Source organism: Geotrypetes seraphini, chromosome 3 (assembly GCF_902459505.1).
Source record: "Geotrypetes seraphini chromosome 3, aGeoSer1.1, whole genome shotgun sequence".
NCBI classification, from domain to species: Eukaryota; Metazoa; Chordata; class Amphibia; order Gymnophiona; family Dermophiidae; genus Geotrypetes; species Geotrypetes seraphini.
In genome coordinates this window covers 298,298,832-298,314,405 of record NC_047086.1, presented here as the reverse complement: position 1 = coordinate 298,314,405, position 15,574 = coordinate 298,298,832, and the positions used below count along the sequence as shown (strand labels likewise).

General features: G+C 43.9%; 1 protein-coding gene across 7 annotated transcripts in view; it reads right to left on the bottom strand.

The window, feature by feature from the left end:
• FMN2 (formin 2) overlaps positions 1 to 15,574 on the bottom strand; it is a 587,410-nt gene that overhangs the window by 262,541 nt on the left and 309,295 nt on the right. For all 7 annotated transcript variants that reach the window (XM_033938052.1, XM_033938050.1, XM_033938054.1 and 4 more), the window contains exons 12-13: positions 9,367 to 9,513; positions 1,518 to 1,577 (exon numbers count right to left, since the gene is read on the bottom strand). In XM_033938052.1, the coding sequence (XP_033793943.1) occupies positions 1,518 to 1,577; positions 9,367 to 9,513 (207 nt within the window). The remainder of the gene's footprint in view (positions 1 to 1,517; positions 1,578 to 9,366; positions 9,514 to 15,574) is intronic.

Genomic DNA, 15,574 nt, shown 5'->3' with positions numbered 1-15,574 from the left:
CTATATGCACCCGGGCTATGCAGAAAAACTGGAATCCTGACTCCCACCCAAAAAAACCACAGGGAAGTGAAAAACTGCACTTTGCCAAGGGACTTGAAAACTTTAAGGCCACTTTTGCTACTCTTCTTCCCTTTCTAAACCCAGGAGTCCTGGTGATGAAAAGTTAATTGGCAGCCGACTTGGCTGAGGGGGGGGGGGGGGGGGGGCGCTGCGGAGCCATTTTGGAAGCAATCTGCGAGAAATATTTGGGTGGCAAGAAGTTCCCTACCGCTTTCATGAGCAGGGGAAGCCAGCGCTGGCTGGGACAGCTGAGGCGCTGGAAGCATGGAAGAGGGGCCGCCGCTGTTCCTCCTCGTCTGCCTTTGCGTCCCTTTGCTGCTGGGTGGCGGCAGTGCACTGGACCTGCACTTTTCGGGCCTCGAGGCCAAAGTGGCGCTCAACCTCTCGCTGGGGGTGGACTAAAGGCTCTGGACGTGAGTTGGGAGGAAGATTGGTGGCTGCTGAGGCTGCGGTAACCAGGAGACTGCGCTTGGCTGCCCAGGAATTCCGTTCCACTCTCGGTGCACCTGAGTGGTGGCGGAAATGGCTGCGCTGCACCTGCACCTCCGGGTCCACTTGCATGGCCCGCACTGCACACTCCAAGGAGGGGAGCAGAAGGAACGACCCAATCTCCTCATCTGGTACAACCTGCACCTGCGAGCCCCACTCTGCCTCCCCACAGGGGACATGCTGCGGGGCGCCACTGACCTGGTCACCGCCCTCTTGCTTTCGGGGGGCTGCCGCAAGCTGCTCCAAGCCAGAGCACGCGTCGCAAGCTGTGTCCTTCTGTGGCCATATTCTATTTGCGGCGTGTGGGGCACGTGCCACAAATAGAATATGGCCACGGAAGGACACAGCACGCTGTCAGGAATCACAGTCTCCTAAGTGCGCATGCGCGCTTAGGGTTTTATTATAGAGGATGCTAAATGAACTTATTTCAGATTTCAGGAAGGGTTTAAAACTTTGTTGTTTGAAAGTGCCTTTGGAACTTAGGCTGCATTAACCTAAGCCACATCACTACGAACGGCTGTTGAAAAGATCTCAGCCCAACTAACAAAGTTGAGACAGTCTCCATCGAGGACTGTACACTTAATCCAATGATTTTCCACTTTTTTCGTTCCATCGAAAAAATACAGAACAAAAAAGTGCTGGACTAAACGTATAGCTCTGGATGGAGATTACCACCACTATATTCACTATATTGGTTGGGCTGAGAACTTTTCAGCTGCTTCTTGTAGACTCTGGGAACAGCATTTTTTTTTTTTACTGACTTGTGTTTGTATAACTGATTTCTATCCTGTTAAAATTTTGGGCATTCCTTTCATATTCTAATATTGTAGACTGTAAACTGCTTTGATTTTTTGTTTAATGAACACAGTTAGAAAAAAATTCCAATTAAATAACTAAATAAATAAAAGATGTTTGAATAAAGACCAGATAGCTGGCATTCCTGTAGTATTAGGAACCATGAAGCTCACCTCATCGAAATTACGTAAATAATAGGAGACGATATATGACAGGAGGCTTCTGCTGTTATCCTGAGCAAAACAAAACAGAATTTTGATTATGTTAGATGCAAGGTCTGAATACAGTCCCTAACATTTTACAATGCTATAAAAATCCCTTTAATTTGCTTTAAACAGATATAAACCCAGGTACCTTGAATACAGATTTTTTTAAACTGAATCAACGATGCCCTTTTATTAAAACAATAAATGTCTATTTATTAAAGCATATACAGTGCATCCCATTAAAAAAATGGCATAAGCTGTCAATTAGAGCTTCTTGTCCCAACATCACTTCCCCTGCATTAGTCCCTTGAAAACAAAAGCTGGCAAGGGGCTGGCTAAAGAAGCAGATTAGACTCTCTCTGATCTGTCTACTACAGAGCTCTACTCTGCCAAGCGAGACTTAAAGCATTGGCCAAGCAGGCTATGAAACAGCATGGGTACATGGGGATCACGGCCTAGATTTCATTGACTGAGAACCACCCTCAGCTCCCCACTCCAGTCCTTTCTCTTGCCACTGGCTCATCCACATATTGCATTATGCCTTGAGAAAGAACAGCAAATTCACCACTTTCTAGGCTCCTGGTACTCCTGGATTTAATTTCTTGTGGGGAACAAGGAAGCAGGAGAAAGTAAAAAGTTAAGGTTGGAAGGGGGAAAGGTGAGCAGAAATGAGGAAAAAGTGCTTAGCTGAGGGAATAAACTATCACAATTGGAGAAGAGAAAGAGGAAGATATGAATATGTGGGTACAATGGCATAGCAAGAGTAGGAGGTACCCAGGGCAGTGGTGGTTCAGCTCTCTTCACCCCTGATCCTTCCCTGTCCCCCCTGCTGTGCGTGAGTCTTCCCTGCTTCTGTACCTCTTTAACTCTTTGATGTTGCGAGCGGCATTTCCAACCTGATGTTTGTGCTAGCCTCGGCTCAGATGTGATGTCAGAGGGCGAGCCAAGGTCGGTGCAAACAGCAGGATGGAGATGTTGCTCATGTTGGCAAAGAACTAAAAAGGTGCTAGGGGCAGTGAGGAAGAGAAGTTCTGGCACCCCACCAAGACAGAACCCAGGGTGGTCTGCCTCACCGCCCCTCCCCCCTTTACTATGTAACTATATGGGTAAATGCAGAAAATACAGAAGAATACAGGTAGAGGAGCAAGAAAGACACACACATGCAATGTTTCTCTCAACTCACCACTTCCGTCCCTCCCCTCCCCCCAAACCTTCATCTACTGGTGCTTTTTCCCTCTTACTCCAAGTGTTTTTATCCCTCCCTTTCCCTTCCACTGCATGTTTTGTTCTTCTCATTCCCCCATCCCCAACACTCACAACCCTTCCTGCAGCAGAGACATCTCTAGTAGGCAAGAGCCCTGCTCTGTAATGACCATTGATAAAGGGAAGAAGTAGATAAGAGGACTGTTCCTTGACTTTGCTCTATAGTTAAGTATAAGAACAGAAGCTACTACAGGAGGCAGGAGATCTTCCAAAGTCAAGAGCATATTGTTATTGTACCACTACTTTTTTTTTTCTTGGAAAAAACCTCAGTATTTTAATACCCGTGGAGGGGCATAATCGAAAGGGACATCTAAGTCCATTTACGTCCATATCGCAAGTCGTCCAAAGTTAAAAAGAGCCTAAGACACATTTTCGAAAGATACGTCCAACTTTTTTTTTACTTTCGAAAATCGTCTAATTATACGTCCTGCCGATCTGATCGTCCAAGCCACTAAATCGTCCATCTTTATACCACATTTCCATCCAACTTTACGTCCAAGTCCAAAATGTCTAGAACAAGCCCTGTTGGACGTGGGATGGGTCTGCAAATTGATGGACTGCACACCCAGACATGCCACCTAAATAGTGGGGTACCTTACAGGGCACTGCTGTGAACTTCACAAAAATGGTGCCATGGCTTCTCCTCACTACAGCTCCCTTATAGGCGATGGTGAGCCCTCCAAACCACCTCCAGAATCCCCTAGACCCACTTATCTACCACTCCAATAGCCCTTATGACTGCAGGAGCCACTTATATGCCAGTAAAAAAAGGGTTTAGGGGTGTATAGGGCAGTGCACATGTTTAAGTATCAATGCAGTGATTACAGGGGCTTATGGGCATGGGTCCTCCTCTCTATGGGTCCCTAACCCACCCACAAGATGACTTAAGCTGCCTCTTGGCTGGATGACTAGGCTTTCCTATGCCAGGTGATGATGGTCTGGAGGCTGAAATTTAAAGTTGTGAATAAAATTTTTATAGGGGGGGGGGTTGGCGATCACTGAGGTAGTGTGTGGGGGTCTGTGTTATGTGTTTGCAGTGCTTATCTGGTGAGTTTAGGTGGGTTTTTGTGACTTAGATCATGTTTTACATGGTCTAAGTCACAACGTCCAAGTTCCGTCGATCCTGGGCTGTATAACTTTCGGATAGACATGCTGTACGACTAAATCTAAGCCAGCCCATTTCCCGTCCAACTCCCGTCCTCGACATGCCTCCCGAAACGCCCCGTTTAGCTTTGGATGTTGAGCAGCACTATGAAGGCCTAGGTCGTTTAGAAATACGTCCAAAACCCATTTTTATTTTTGGCGCTTGGACGTTTTTGAGAAATGTTCGTCCAAGTGCCGACTTAGGCTGGTTTTTGGACATTTTTCTCTTTTGATTATGAGCCTCATAGTATATTATAATACACCTATACTGATTCCAGAGATAGAATTTAAATGATTCACAAGTTAGAACCAAGGTGTACTTTTGATTAAGTATAGCAACATGTAGAGATGTATAAGATAAGCTTTCTAAGTAAAAGAAAAGAAAAAATCCCACATTACAAACAATATAATGTGTATATATACAGTATATGTGAGGTGTTCAGAGTCCAAACCTCCTGCATGCGAGCTGCTACAAAGATTTTAAACGGACCATCATAACACTTGTGTGTCTCCTTCCAAAAACATGAAATTAGAGATACCTTCAGATGAAGGGAGTGGCTATTGCCTGCCTCTATATGACCTTATTTGAGGGAAAAAATGTATATATACAGTAACTCGAGTACTTTAGCCATGTCATTATGTGGAAGAGGTTCATAGATGATGATATGTTATGGAGAGGTTCCATCACAGCATTAAATTTATTCCTGACTAAGCTCAACAGTTATGATTCCAATATTCAATTCACATATCAAGTAGATCATCAGGATATTTCCTTTTTGGATATTAAAGTGATTAATTCATCAAATGGTATCAATATAATGGTACATCTTAAGAGCTCAGACAGGAATACCCTCCTTGACTGTTTAAGTTACCATCCTAAGCCTCTGTGCAACAACATTCCAGTGGGTCAGTTTATGCATATCAGGAGACAATGCTCCAATTTTCAGGATTTTGAACAAGCACAACTAATGAGCAACCATTTTTTTACAGCACGGTTATCCAGCTAAAATCGTGAAAAGTGCATTTAAAAGAGCTGCACATTGTCATCGAGACTGGCTGTTTACACCCAAACCCACTGAAATGAGTTCATCAGTGGTATGTGTTCTGCCACATTCTAGGGAGTCTCGTGGGATCAGGAACATTATCTGTAAATACTGGCTGATATTGAATGTTCATCAACCTTTGTCTAATTATTCCAAACTTGCGTACACAAGGGGACACATGGGAGAATTGTTGTCCTACATGGGGGTTCAAAGAAGTCACAATGAGCAAGTCCCTGGTCAGTTCAAAATGTGGTCACTGTAAATTTTGTGTACATGTGATACAGACCACAAGCGTCACTATTCCAAACACAGGCTGCAAATTTGAGTTGCGGGGACACTTTGATTGTAATTCCTGCAGTGTTGTGCACTGTGTAATTTGTCCTCGCGGTCTGTTCTACATTGGTCAAACTTGTAGAGTAATAAAGTTGAAAGTTGCTGAACACTTGAGTTGTATTAGACATTAGCGAATGCAAGCACCATTGATCATTGGGTATGTGCAACTTATAGTGAAAGTGACTTTAAATTTGTGATATTGTTGCAAGTAATGTTGACCCACGGGGGCAACATCTCCCAGTGCCTGCAGCGTAAAGAACAAAGATTGATTTATTCCTGAGGAACCCTGACCCCAGGGGGATTGAATACAGACATTCAATGGATATAGCTGTATTTAGCAATACAAATGGAGATCTGTTTAAATATGTTCCAAAGGTCCCGATAAGCCTTGCACTTTATAAGGTGGTGGTGGTGTTATAAACATGGTTTAAAGATCCCGGTCATATGTGACCTTTTTGTTCTTGGGTTTTGCTGAGCTTCCCTTGGTCTGATGCGGCAGGAAGTGGTGTCAATGGTTTCACGTTTGGTGAAACCTTTTATTAATGAAGTAGAAAGGCTGAGTGCCATTATTTGATTAGCTGCCACACCGGAGCGAGGTCACCCGGACATATTCGACACTGTAGGTAATAAGGGGAGGGGGGGTGCAACAATGGGAGGAGCCTTTATCTGTGTATCACACTCAGTGTCTATGAGAGTAGGAGTTTTTAAGGTAAGGAACTGAGCTATTTTCTTGAAAGAATTTCGATTGATGGTATGCGAGTGTAATTTTTGTGTTTTGTTTTTTTTTCATTTTTAGTCATACACAGTTTATGCTACCCCTCCTGAAACTCAGGTCTGGGTAGAGGGAAGTGGAAAGTATATTTTTGATTATGAACACGGGGTATGCTTCACTTTATTGAGGTCCTCCTGTCGAGCCGTATTTAGAGAACAGATCTTCAATCTCTGGCTGGGGGCGCTCCAGTGCCTACATCTAAACAGATAAGTGCCTTGCACCAGCTTTAATTCCTAATTTCATGTTTTCGGAAGGGGACACAGAAGTGTTATGATGGCTCCCTTAAAATCTCTATAGTAGCATCACATACAGATTTATATGGCCTCATATTAGGAATACATAATCAGCTCTCATGCAGGAGATTTGGGTTCTGAACACGTATATACACAGATAATATATTGTTTGTAAAGTGGGATTTTTTTTTCTTTTATTTTGCTTAGTAGATGTTTTTGGACTAAATCTTATATAATTTTCAATATTTTGAGTGATAAAAAAGTTTTCTTATAGGTTTTGTGGTTTTGAACTCCTAGTATTGAGAGGTTGCAAAACTATGCTTTACCACAACAGTTATTTTGATGAGATGTTTCTTTTGTGCAATAAACTTTGAATCAAATTCTTTGATACAATCTTAAAAATAGACTCACTCAGCTTCTCTCTTTTTAATTGAAACAATACATAATGTTTCCCCCCAAAGCATTACACATTTTCACTACAGTTTATAAAAATCTCCTTTGGCATCAATACTCTCTATACATAATCTGGTTTGGGCAATGTCAAAACCAGCTACTTAAATCAACTATAAATGTATTTAGTGATTCTATACGTGTCCATAAAATCTGTAATGGGTCTTACTAAAGACATTCTTCCTTTCTACTGCTATATTATAGGGCAGGGCCAAAACATATATATCTTTTTACAGTTATATGCTTTCCTGCTCCCTATAGTGTTCATTTACTAATGGTTAGCATGTGCTAATGCTGCTATTGCACTTTACCTGCTACGAGGCCAAGATAAATAAAATGGGCTTTGCAGCAGATAATTGATAAAGATATTGGCACACAGTCAGTCACACTACTCTGATCTCACTTCTTTATAATAAAATACTAGGTAAGAAAATTGTGTATAGACAGTCATGCCAAGGAGGCTTTTGTTAACTATCAGTTTATTGACTCATCTCTTAATTACGTATACTAAGGAGGACGTAGAGTCCTGCAAGGATGCCAAATATATCAAGAATGATACAGGTGATGTTGCATAGTTATATAAAACTGAATAGTAATTGATAGCAGATAAAGACCCACATAGTCCATCCAGTCTGCCCAACATGGTGGTCAGAGTATGGGCTGGTTACACACCTCCAAGATCAAATATGGAATCACAAATAGGGCAATCATATTTGATATAATCTTGGTACAGTGGTTTTATAATTTAGTTGCAACAGTGTCACACTCATTGATTAAACCAATAATCCTACAGTGCTGTGAAATGATATTTTACTCACTATAAAACTTAAAGTCCCCCCTCTTCTCCTCCATGATACACTCATTGCATATAATATGAACATGATATAAAATAGGTATACTTGTTCTTGATCTGTCCTTGCTATTTTTGGGTAGACAAGCAATAGAAATATGCCTGGCATTGGCTTTGCTTTCCAAGTGCTGTAATTTCATTGACGCCCACTCCAGCCCATACAGATCTGTCTTTTCATAAATCGGGACACAGAGGGTCTGATTCTCGAAAACGTGCATCCCAAATGGAAGGCGGAGGTAGGCGTCCTACCATTGTCTGGTAGCCAATCTAAATGTGCATTTAAAAAAAAAATCAAAACACACCTTTCTGAGGCAGGACAACCACATTGTATGCTTCTGGAGCACATCTACGTAGATGTGTAGCAACGCTTAAGCATGCCCAAAGCAGGGCTTGGGTGTGGCTTCACCCAGAAGTGGACTTGGGCGGGCTTAACACTATACGTCTAAGTAGACGCAAAACAGATGCCTTAAATGTAGGCCTGCAAAATGCTGGCCTTCATTTTGGGCACCTGACCGGGACTGTACACGTGATTCTCTTTTGGACATCAATGCGTGATTGACATGCGAACAGCAGACACTGATGTCAGCATCCAAAAGAGAATCAGGCCAGGACTAAACTGTAGAAAGCCTGCCTAGCCAGCCTTACTTTCCCAACTACTGGAGTTGTCATTTAAGCACCATTAAAGTTTTGTTTTAATTTCATCCTTTTTTTCATACAGCAGTGATTATCTAATCAATTTTGGGTGAACCCCAGCCAGTCAGATTTTAAGGACATTACAATGAATATTCATGAGATCAATTTACATATACCGCATCCTTGGTATGTGCATCTCTCATATGCATATTCATTGAGGATATTCTGAAAACTTGACTGGCTGGGACTCTCCTAAGACAGGTTTGGGAATCATTGCCATTATACAGCAGTCCTTTATGCTTATCCCATATATTTTTGAATTTCATAGAATCACCAAAGTAGGACCAAACACCTTCACGATGGAAATGAAAATCCCAAGCACAAAAGTTATGAGGAAGAGAAGCCACCAACCAGGAATATGTCATCAAATAAATTCTTTATTGAGTCTGAACTCAATATGGCCAGTGTTCGGCATCTAAGTGCCTTTATCAAAAGTCTTTAGTACACTCGATGGTTATATAATGTATAATATGCAATTTTTGTAAAATGTTATAAAGCATGATTTTTAAAAAAAGTTAGCAGAGAAAAACATCAAAACAGCAGAGCAAAAGGCCAAACATTATGGCTGCATAACATTTTACAAAAATTGCATATTATACATTACCTAACCATCAAGTGCACTAAAGACTCTTAAAAAATGTATTTAAGTGCCGAAACACTGGCCATGTTGAGTTCAGATCCATTAAAGATTCCATTTGATGACATAGTCCTGGTTGGTGGCTTCTCTTCCTCATGACTTCTGTGCTTGGATTTTTGAATTTCATCACTGTTTTGACTCTACTAGCTCTACAGTACAAGAGAATATTCTTGGCATCTACCACTCTCTCCATGAAAAAGTTCTTCATGACCCAACTTCTAAATTGACTACCCTGTAACTTCAAGTCATGTCCTCTGGTTCTGCTTCCCCATCTCTGGAAAATATTTTTGTATCAATACCAGAGTCTAGTATATACTAGAATGAGGAAAGGTACTAAATAAAAACAAGCTAAATGTGAAGCTTGTCAAACATTCTAACAAATTTCAATCTTATACTCACATTGCTTTTGACATCTTTTAGCTTTGGAAGGATATCCAATGCAAAACCATCTGCCTGGCCCCGTGTCCTATTTCCACCATTCATATAATTACCAAAGGCAAGAATCAAGCCTAAAACTTTCATAACAGCGGGTCCATTTTTTAACATCTGTTGGAGAGAAAAAAAAAAAAAAAAAAAAAATCACACTTTCTATGTATTACAAATATTTGAACAGCTCTGTCAGATTTTGCAAAATTATACATTAAAATCACTTTAGATGAAGACAAACAGAAATCATGTAGTAAAACTGTAGATCAAAAAGGAATCTAATATCACTTTACAATTATTTTTTTTAAAAAACAAACCCTAGATGTATCAATCTGTAGCTATGTACTATCATCATGTTAATCACTAGGGATGAGATTCCCAACCTATCATCACCACGTTTCAGGAGCACTGAGAAACTGTGTCCTGGACCAAAGAGACTTCAAATCTACCCACACCCCCTAAAGCTACCTCTACCCCCATGGTCCTACTATACACGCTGTATCCAAAGCAAGCATTGTCCCGCCTTCTCCTCCTCCAGTATTGGTTCTTATTGCCAGTATTTAAAAAAATATCTCCAGCTTAGCTAGAGATCAAGTGAGCTAAGCTGGATTCCTCCCTTTTTAAAACTAGTGGTCAACAGGAGCAGAAGTTGAAGGATGTTATTTTCCTTCCCTGAATAAGGTATGAATGGTGTGGGTGAACCATTGGGTGGGGGTGGGGGCTGCATAGTAGGTTGGGGAATGGGTGAGGGGTTGGTATGTGAGTGTAATTAAGGAATCTCTGGTCTCAGGATACCCTTGTTCAGGGGTTCTAGGCAAGGACCTTCCTCGGCCCAATTTCAATATTTGTAGACCCTTTTCTGAGAGCTACTGTCCTAATGATACGATTATATGTATGAGATTCTGCAGACACGATTAACTTTCCATCACAATTAAATTTTGGTGATGAAATCATTCTATTAATATTCCTAAGTTAGATTTGCATTCAACTGATGCAGTGAATGCAAATCTCTCTCAAACATATTCATTGTGGATAACCTGAAAATCAATGGGACTAGGTGTGCCCCAGCACGCCGCTAAAGAAATGGCTGTGCTGGGTGAAATCTACTTTCAATGAGGCCCACCGCTCACCTTGCCCCACCCCTTTCTTGCATATTATTCTATGTCCCACCAAAAAGCTGGTCAAAAGCCAAAGAGGACTTCTGCGAATTCGTCCTACACAACTCTAATAGTCCCTCCTACAACATTATCGCAGGAGACATAAACATACACCTAGACGAAGTGGACAATACAGATATGAAAGAGTTCAAAAACTTCCTATCCCTACTTAATTACAACCTCCCTGCCCCCACACAAACACATGAAAAAGGCCACCATCTAGATGTAGTAGCCATGTCCACAAAGGAAATCACAGACCCCCTCATCTCCTTACCTGAAGGCACCTGGTGTCATGACATCTGGTCCGACCACTTCACTTATTACCGTATTTTCGCGGATATAACGCGCACCATTGTAAAACGCGCACAGGGGTATAGCGCGCAGAAATCACGATGATATGTACAAAAACTTTTCTATACCGCGCTCAGGCATATAACGCGCATGCTGCCCGACTCTCCTCTGGCCACCCCGACTCTCCTTTCGCTCTCCCCGACTCTCCTCTGGCCACCCCGACTCTCCTTTCGCCCTCCCCGACTCTCATCTGGTTGCCCCGACTCACCCTGACTTTCGGTGCACTGCCCCGACTCTCCTCTGGTTGCCCCGACTCACCCTGACTTTCGGTGCACTGCCCCGACTCTCCTCTGGTTGCCCCGACTCACCGTTCACCCGCCCTGACTTTCGGTGCACTGCCCCGCCTCTCCGTGCCTGTCCCCCTTGAAGTCCTGTCCCCCCTTGAAGGTCTGCCTGTCCCCCCTTGAAGGTCTGCCTGTCCCCCCTTGAAGTCCTGTCCCCCTTGAAGGTCTGCCTGTCCCCCTTGAAGATCTGCCTGTCCCCCCTTGAAGTCCTGTCCCCATCCTGAAAGCCTGATGCCCCCCCTCGACGTCCGATTCTTCTCCCCCCTCGGCAGGACCACTCGCACCCCCACCCCGAAGGACCGCCGACTCCCCGACAATATTGGGGAAGGAGGGAGCCCAAATCCTCCTGGCCACGGCGACCCCCTAACCCCACCCCGCACTACATTACGGGCAGGAGGGATCCCAGGCCCTCCTGCCCTCGACGCAAACCCCCCTCCCCCCCAGCCGACCCGCGACCCCCCTGGCCGACCCCCACGACCCCCCCACCCCCCTTCCCCGTACCTTTGGAAGTTGGCCGGACAGACGGGAGCCAAACCCGCCTGTCCGGCAGGCAGCCAACGAAGGAATGAGGCCGGATTGGCCCATCCGTCCTAAAGCTCCGCCTACTGGTGGGGCCTAAGGCGCGTGGGCCAATCAGAATAGGCCCTGGAGCCTTAGGTCCCACCTGGGGGTGCGGCCTGAGACACATGGTCAGGTTTGGCCCATGTGCCTCAGGCCGCGCCCCCAGGTGGGACCTAAGGCTCCAGGGCCTATTCTGATTGGCCCACGCGCCTTAGGCCCCACCAGTAGGCGGAGCTTTAGGACGGATGGGCCAATCCGGCCTCATTCCTTCGTTGGCTGCCTGCCGGACAGGCGGGTTTGGCTCCCGTCTGTCCGGCCAACTTCCAAAGGTACGGGGAAGGGGGGTGGGGGGGGTCGGGGGGGTCGTGGGGGTCGGCCAGGGGGGTCGTGGGGGTCGGCCAGGGGGGTCGCGGATCGGCTGGGGGGGCGGTCGGAGGTTCTTGGGGGGGGGCGGTCGTTGGAGGAAGGGGGGTTTGCGTCGAGGGCAGGAGGGCCTGGGATCCCTCCTGCCCGTAATGTAGTGCGGGGTGGGGTTAGGGGGTCGCCGTGGCCAGGAGGGTTTGGGCTCCCTCCTGGCCTGATATTGTTGGGGAGTCGGCGGTCCTTCGGGGTGGTCCTGCTGGGGGGGGGATGTATCGGACGTCGGGGAGTCGGCCGGGCAAGAGGGCTTGGGCTCCCTCTTGCTCCGATCGTGGATGCGGGTGCGGGTGGGAGCGCGTGCGAGCGGTCGTTCGGGGTGGGGGTGCGAGCGGTCCTGCTGGGGGGGTGAATCGGGCGTCGGGCGGGAACTATGTTTAAAAACTTTTGTATACCGCGCTCAGGCATATAACGCGCGAGGGGTATTCGCGGTATGTAAAATCACGTATAACGCGCGCGTTATATCCGCGAAAATACGGTACTTTAAGTTAATCTGGTCCCAACGAAAACATAAAACACGTCCGATAATAAAAAAAGAACATTTCACTAAAGGCCACATTGATCCAGAATACTACTGGTCACAATACAAACTTCAAGCAGAGATAAAGGAAGAAGTCAATTTCTGGGATCACTGGACCACTACCAGCACCTGCATTTTAGATAAAATTGCACCTAAACACAATAGCAAAAGCAATGCAAATAAATATAACAAATGATTTGGCATCGAACTCCTAAAAATGAAACAGCTAGCTAGACGACTAGAAAGAATATGGAAAAAAACAGGAGAACTATCAGACCGTAACAATTGGAGAGCTAATATAAAAACCTACAAACAACTGATAAAAGACAAACGCAAAGCATTCTATTCTACTAAAATCAATTCATCCTGCTATAGTTCACAAGGAGTCAACACAAAAGAGCTGTTCAAACTGATTACGAACTTATTTGACACCACTCGCTACACTCTACCTACACACAACATCAAATTACCCTCTGCGAACGACTTAGCCCTGCACTTTGACTCAAAAATTAAAAACCTAAGAAACAATTGCTCAACAAAAGAACCTAGTGATCACCAAATAGCTAACACACAAGGAAATGAAACACCTGCAGATATGATCTGGAGTTCCTTTCATGACATAGATTGGAATAACTATACCAAATTATATAACAAATACTCCAAATCATATTGCATCCTGGACTCATGCCCCCCGGAAATCATGAAAGCGGCACCACTTGAATTTAAACTATCACTACTGCATTACTTAGCCTATAACCTGAAAAATGGGAAATTCCTCTCCAATAACGGTCACATAATTACCCCTATCCTAAAAAATTGTAAAGAATCCTCAGCTCTAGTATCCAACTATAGATCAATTGCTTCCATTCCACTTATCGTAAAAATAATGGAGGGATTGGTATACTCCCAATTGATGGAATATCTTGACCAGTTCTCACTCCTACATGAGACTCAATCCGGCTTTAGACCTCTTTTTAGCACAGAAACTGTAATTGCGGCTATCTTAGATAATTTGCATCTATTGTTAAGCAAAGACCTCAATGCCCTGATCATGCAATTCGACATGAGCTCCGCCTTTGATCTAGTAGATCATGCGAAAATGCTACAATGCCTAGATGCTATTGGCATCAGAGGTGAAGTGCTAAACTGGTTTCATGGCTTCCTTCTATCCCGCACTTATCAGGAACGTCTCAATAATGATCTCTCCAACTCCTGGAGCAACCCATCCGGCTTACCGCAAGGGTCCCCGCTATCCCCATTGCTTTTCAATATCTACATGACCTCACTGGGCGTACAATTAACCCAGCTGGGGATAAAATTATTCAGTTACGCTGATGACTTTACTATCATCATCCCATTTGCCAACGCCATCTCGGAAACCATTCCCAAAGCATCAGAAGCCATAAACTTGATGGAGCAATGGATGACAGACTTCAAGCTCAAGCTCAATACAGAGAAGACAAAATTTTTCGTCGCTTCCCCACACCCGCTTGACACCAAAACACCACTAGGCATCAACAAACTTAACTACCCCATACAGCCCACCATTAAAATATTGGGAGTAACTCTTGATCAATGCCTAACCATGAAAGACCAGGTAGACTCCTTAATCAAAAAGGGTTTTTTCACCCTCTGGAAGCTTAAATCCATTAAATCATATTTTGACAGCTCTGCATTCAGAATCCTGGTACAATCCCTCGTACTGAGTCAACTCGACTACTGTAACATCACCTATTTAGCAATCCCCCAAAAGAATATGTGATGCTTACAATTAATGCAAAACGCTGCGGTCAGACTTATCTTCGGTCTAAAGAAATTTGACCACGTGACGCCATACTACAAACAGCTACACTGGCTGCCGTTGGAAGCTCATGTGAAGTTTAAGTTCGCCTGCCTCTGCTTTAAAGTTCTTTACGGACTAGCCCCTAAATACATAACTGACCTCTTCTCCTTCTCAGCCAACAGACACAAGAGAAGCTCCCACTTGCACTTCGTTCCTCCCCCGGTTAAAGGTTGCAAACTAAAAAAACACCACGAACACCTTCTCTCATATCAAGCAGCTTTATGGGATACAGATCTAGAACAACTGCTCTCGCCCACCACTTACGAGGTATTCAGGAAACGCCTCAAAACTCACCTGTTCCTGAAGTATCTAGACAGCTGACCCGTTCCTCTCTTTCCCCTCTATAACGGTTCTATTACACTATCCCCCTCTTGTTTTCCCACCCCCTAAGTTCTCTCAACTTGTACTTCATTAATCTTTTGTAAACCGCATAGACCTGCAGTATATAAACTGTTATTATACCGCATAGATACTGCGGTTCATCGTGTGTTTTTTCCCTCGATCACCCATTTTCTTAATCTTAAAAGCAAAAAACCCTTCAATTCTCTACTCTATTCTAAAACTGTTATTATACCGCATAGATACTGCGGTATATAAACTGTTATTATTATTATTATTTTCTTTCCCTATTGGCTCCTCTGCTCCCTTCTTTCCCTTCTGCTCCTCCTCTGCCCTCTCCCCAGACCCAAGAGCTCACCCCCCCACCCCTTTGTGGCAGGCTTCACTAATCACTCTGGCCTGCTTCTGAATGTTTACAGATGCAAACAGATGTAGAGAACAAGAGAAATAGCATCAAACAGTAATTCAATGCAGTACACTGCACATTTTTCAATGCTAAAATATCAGTTCAAGTAATACATTTACATTTATTTATCTAAAGCACTCCACAAACTAAGTAGATACACATTGAAAATCTGGGCCACTTGTATTTTCACTAAACTTGATAAATGCAACTTTTTCTGTTCCTTTAAAGCTTATTCTTTAGATCTAACTTCATTCATCCAAGTAATTTATTAAATTGGTATCCACCTAATTTTAATGCAGAATG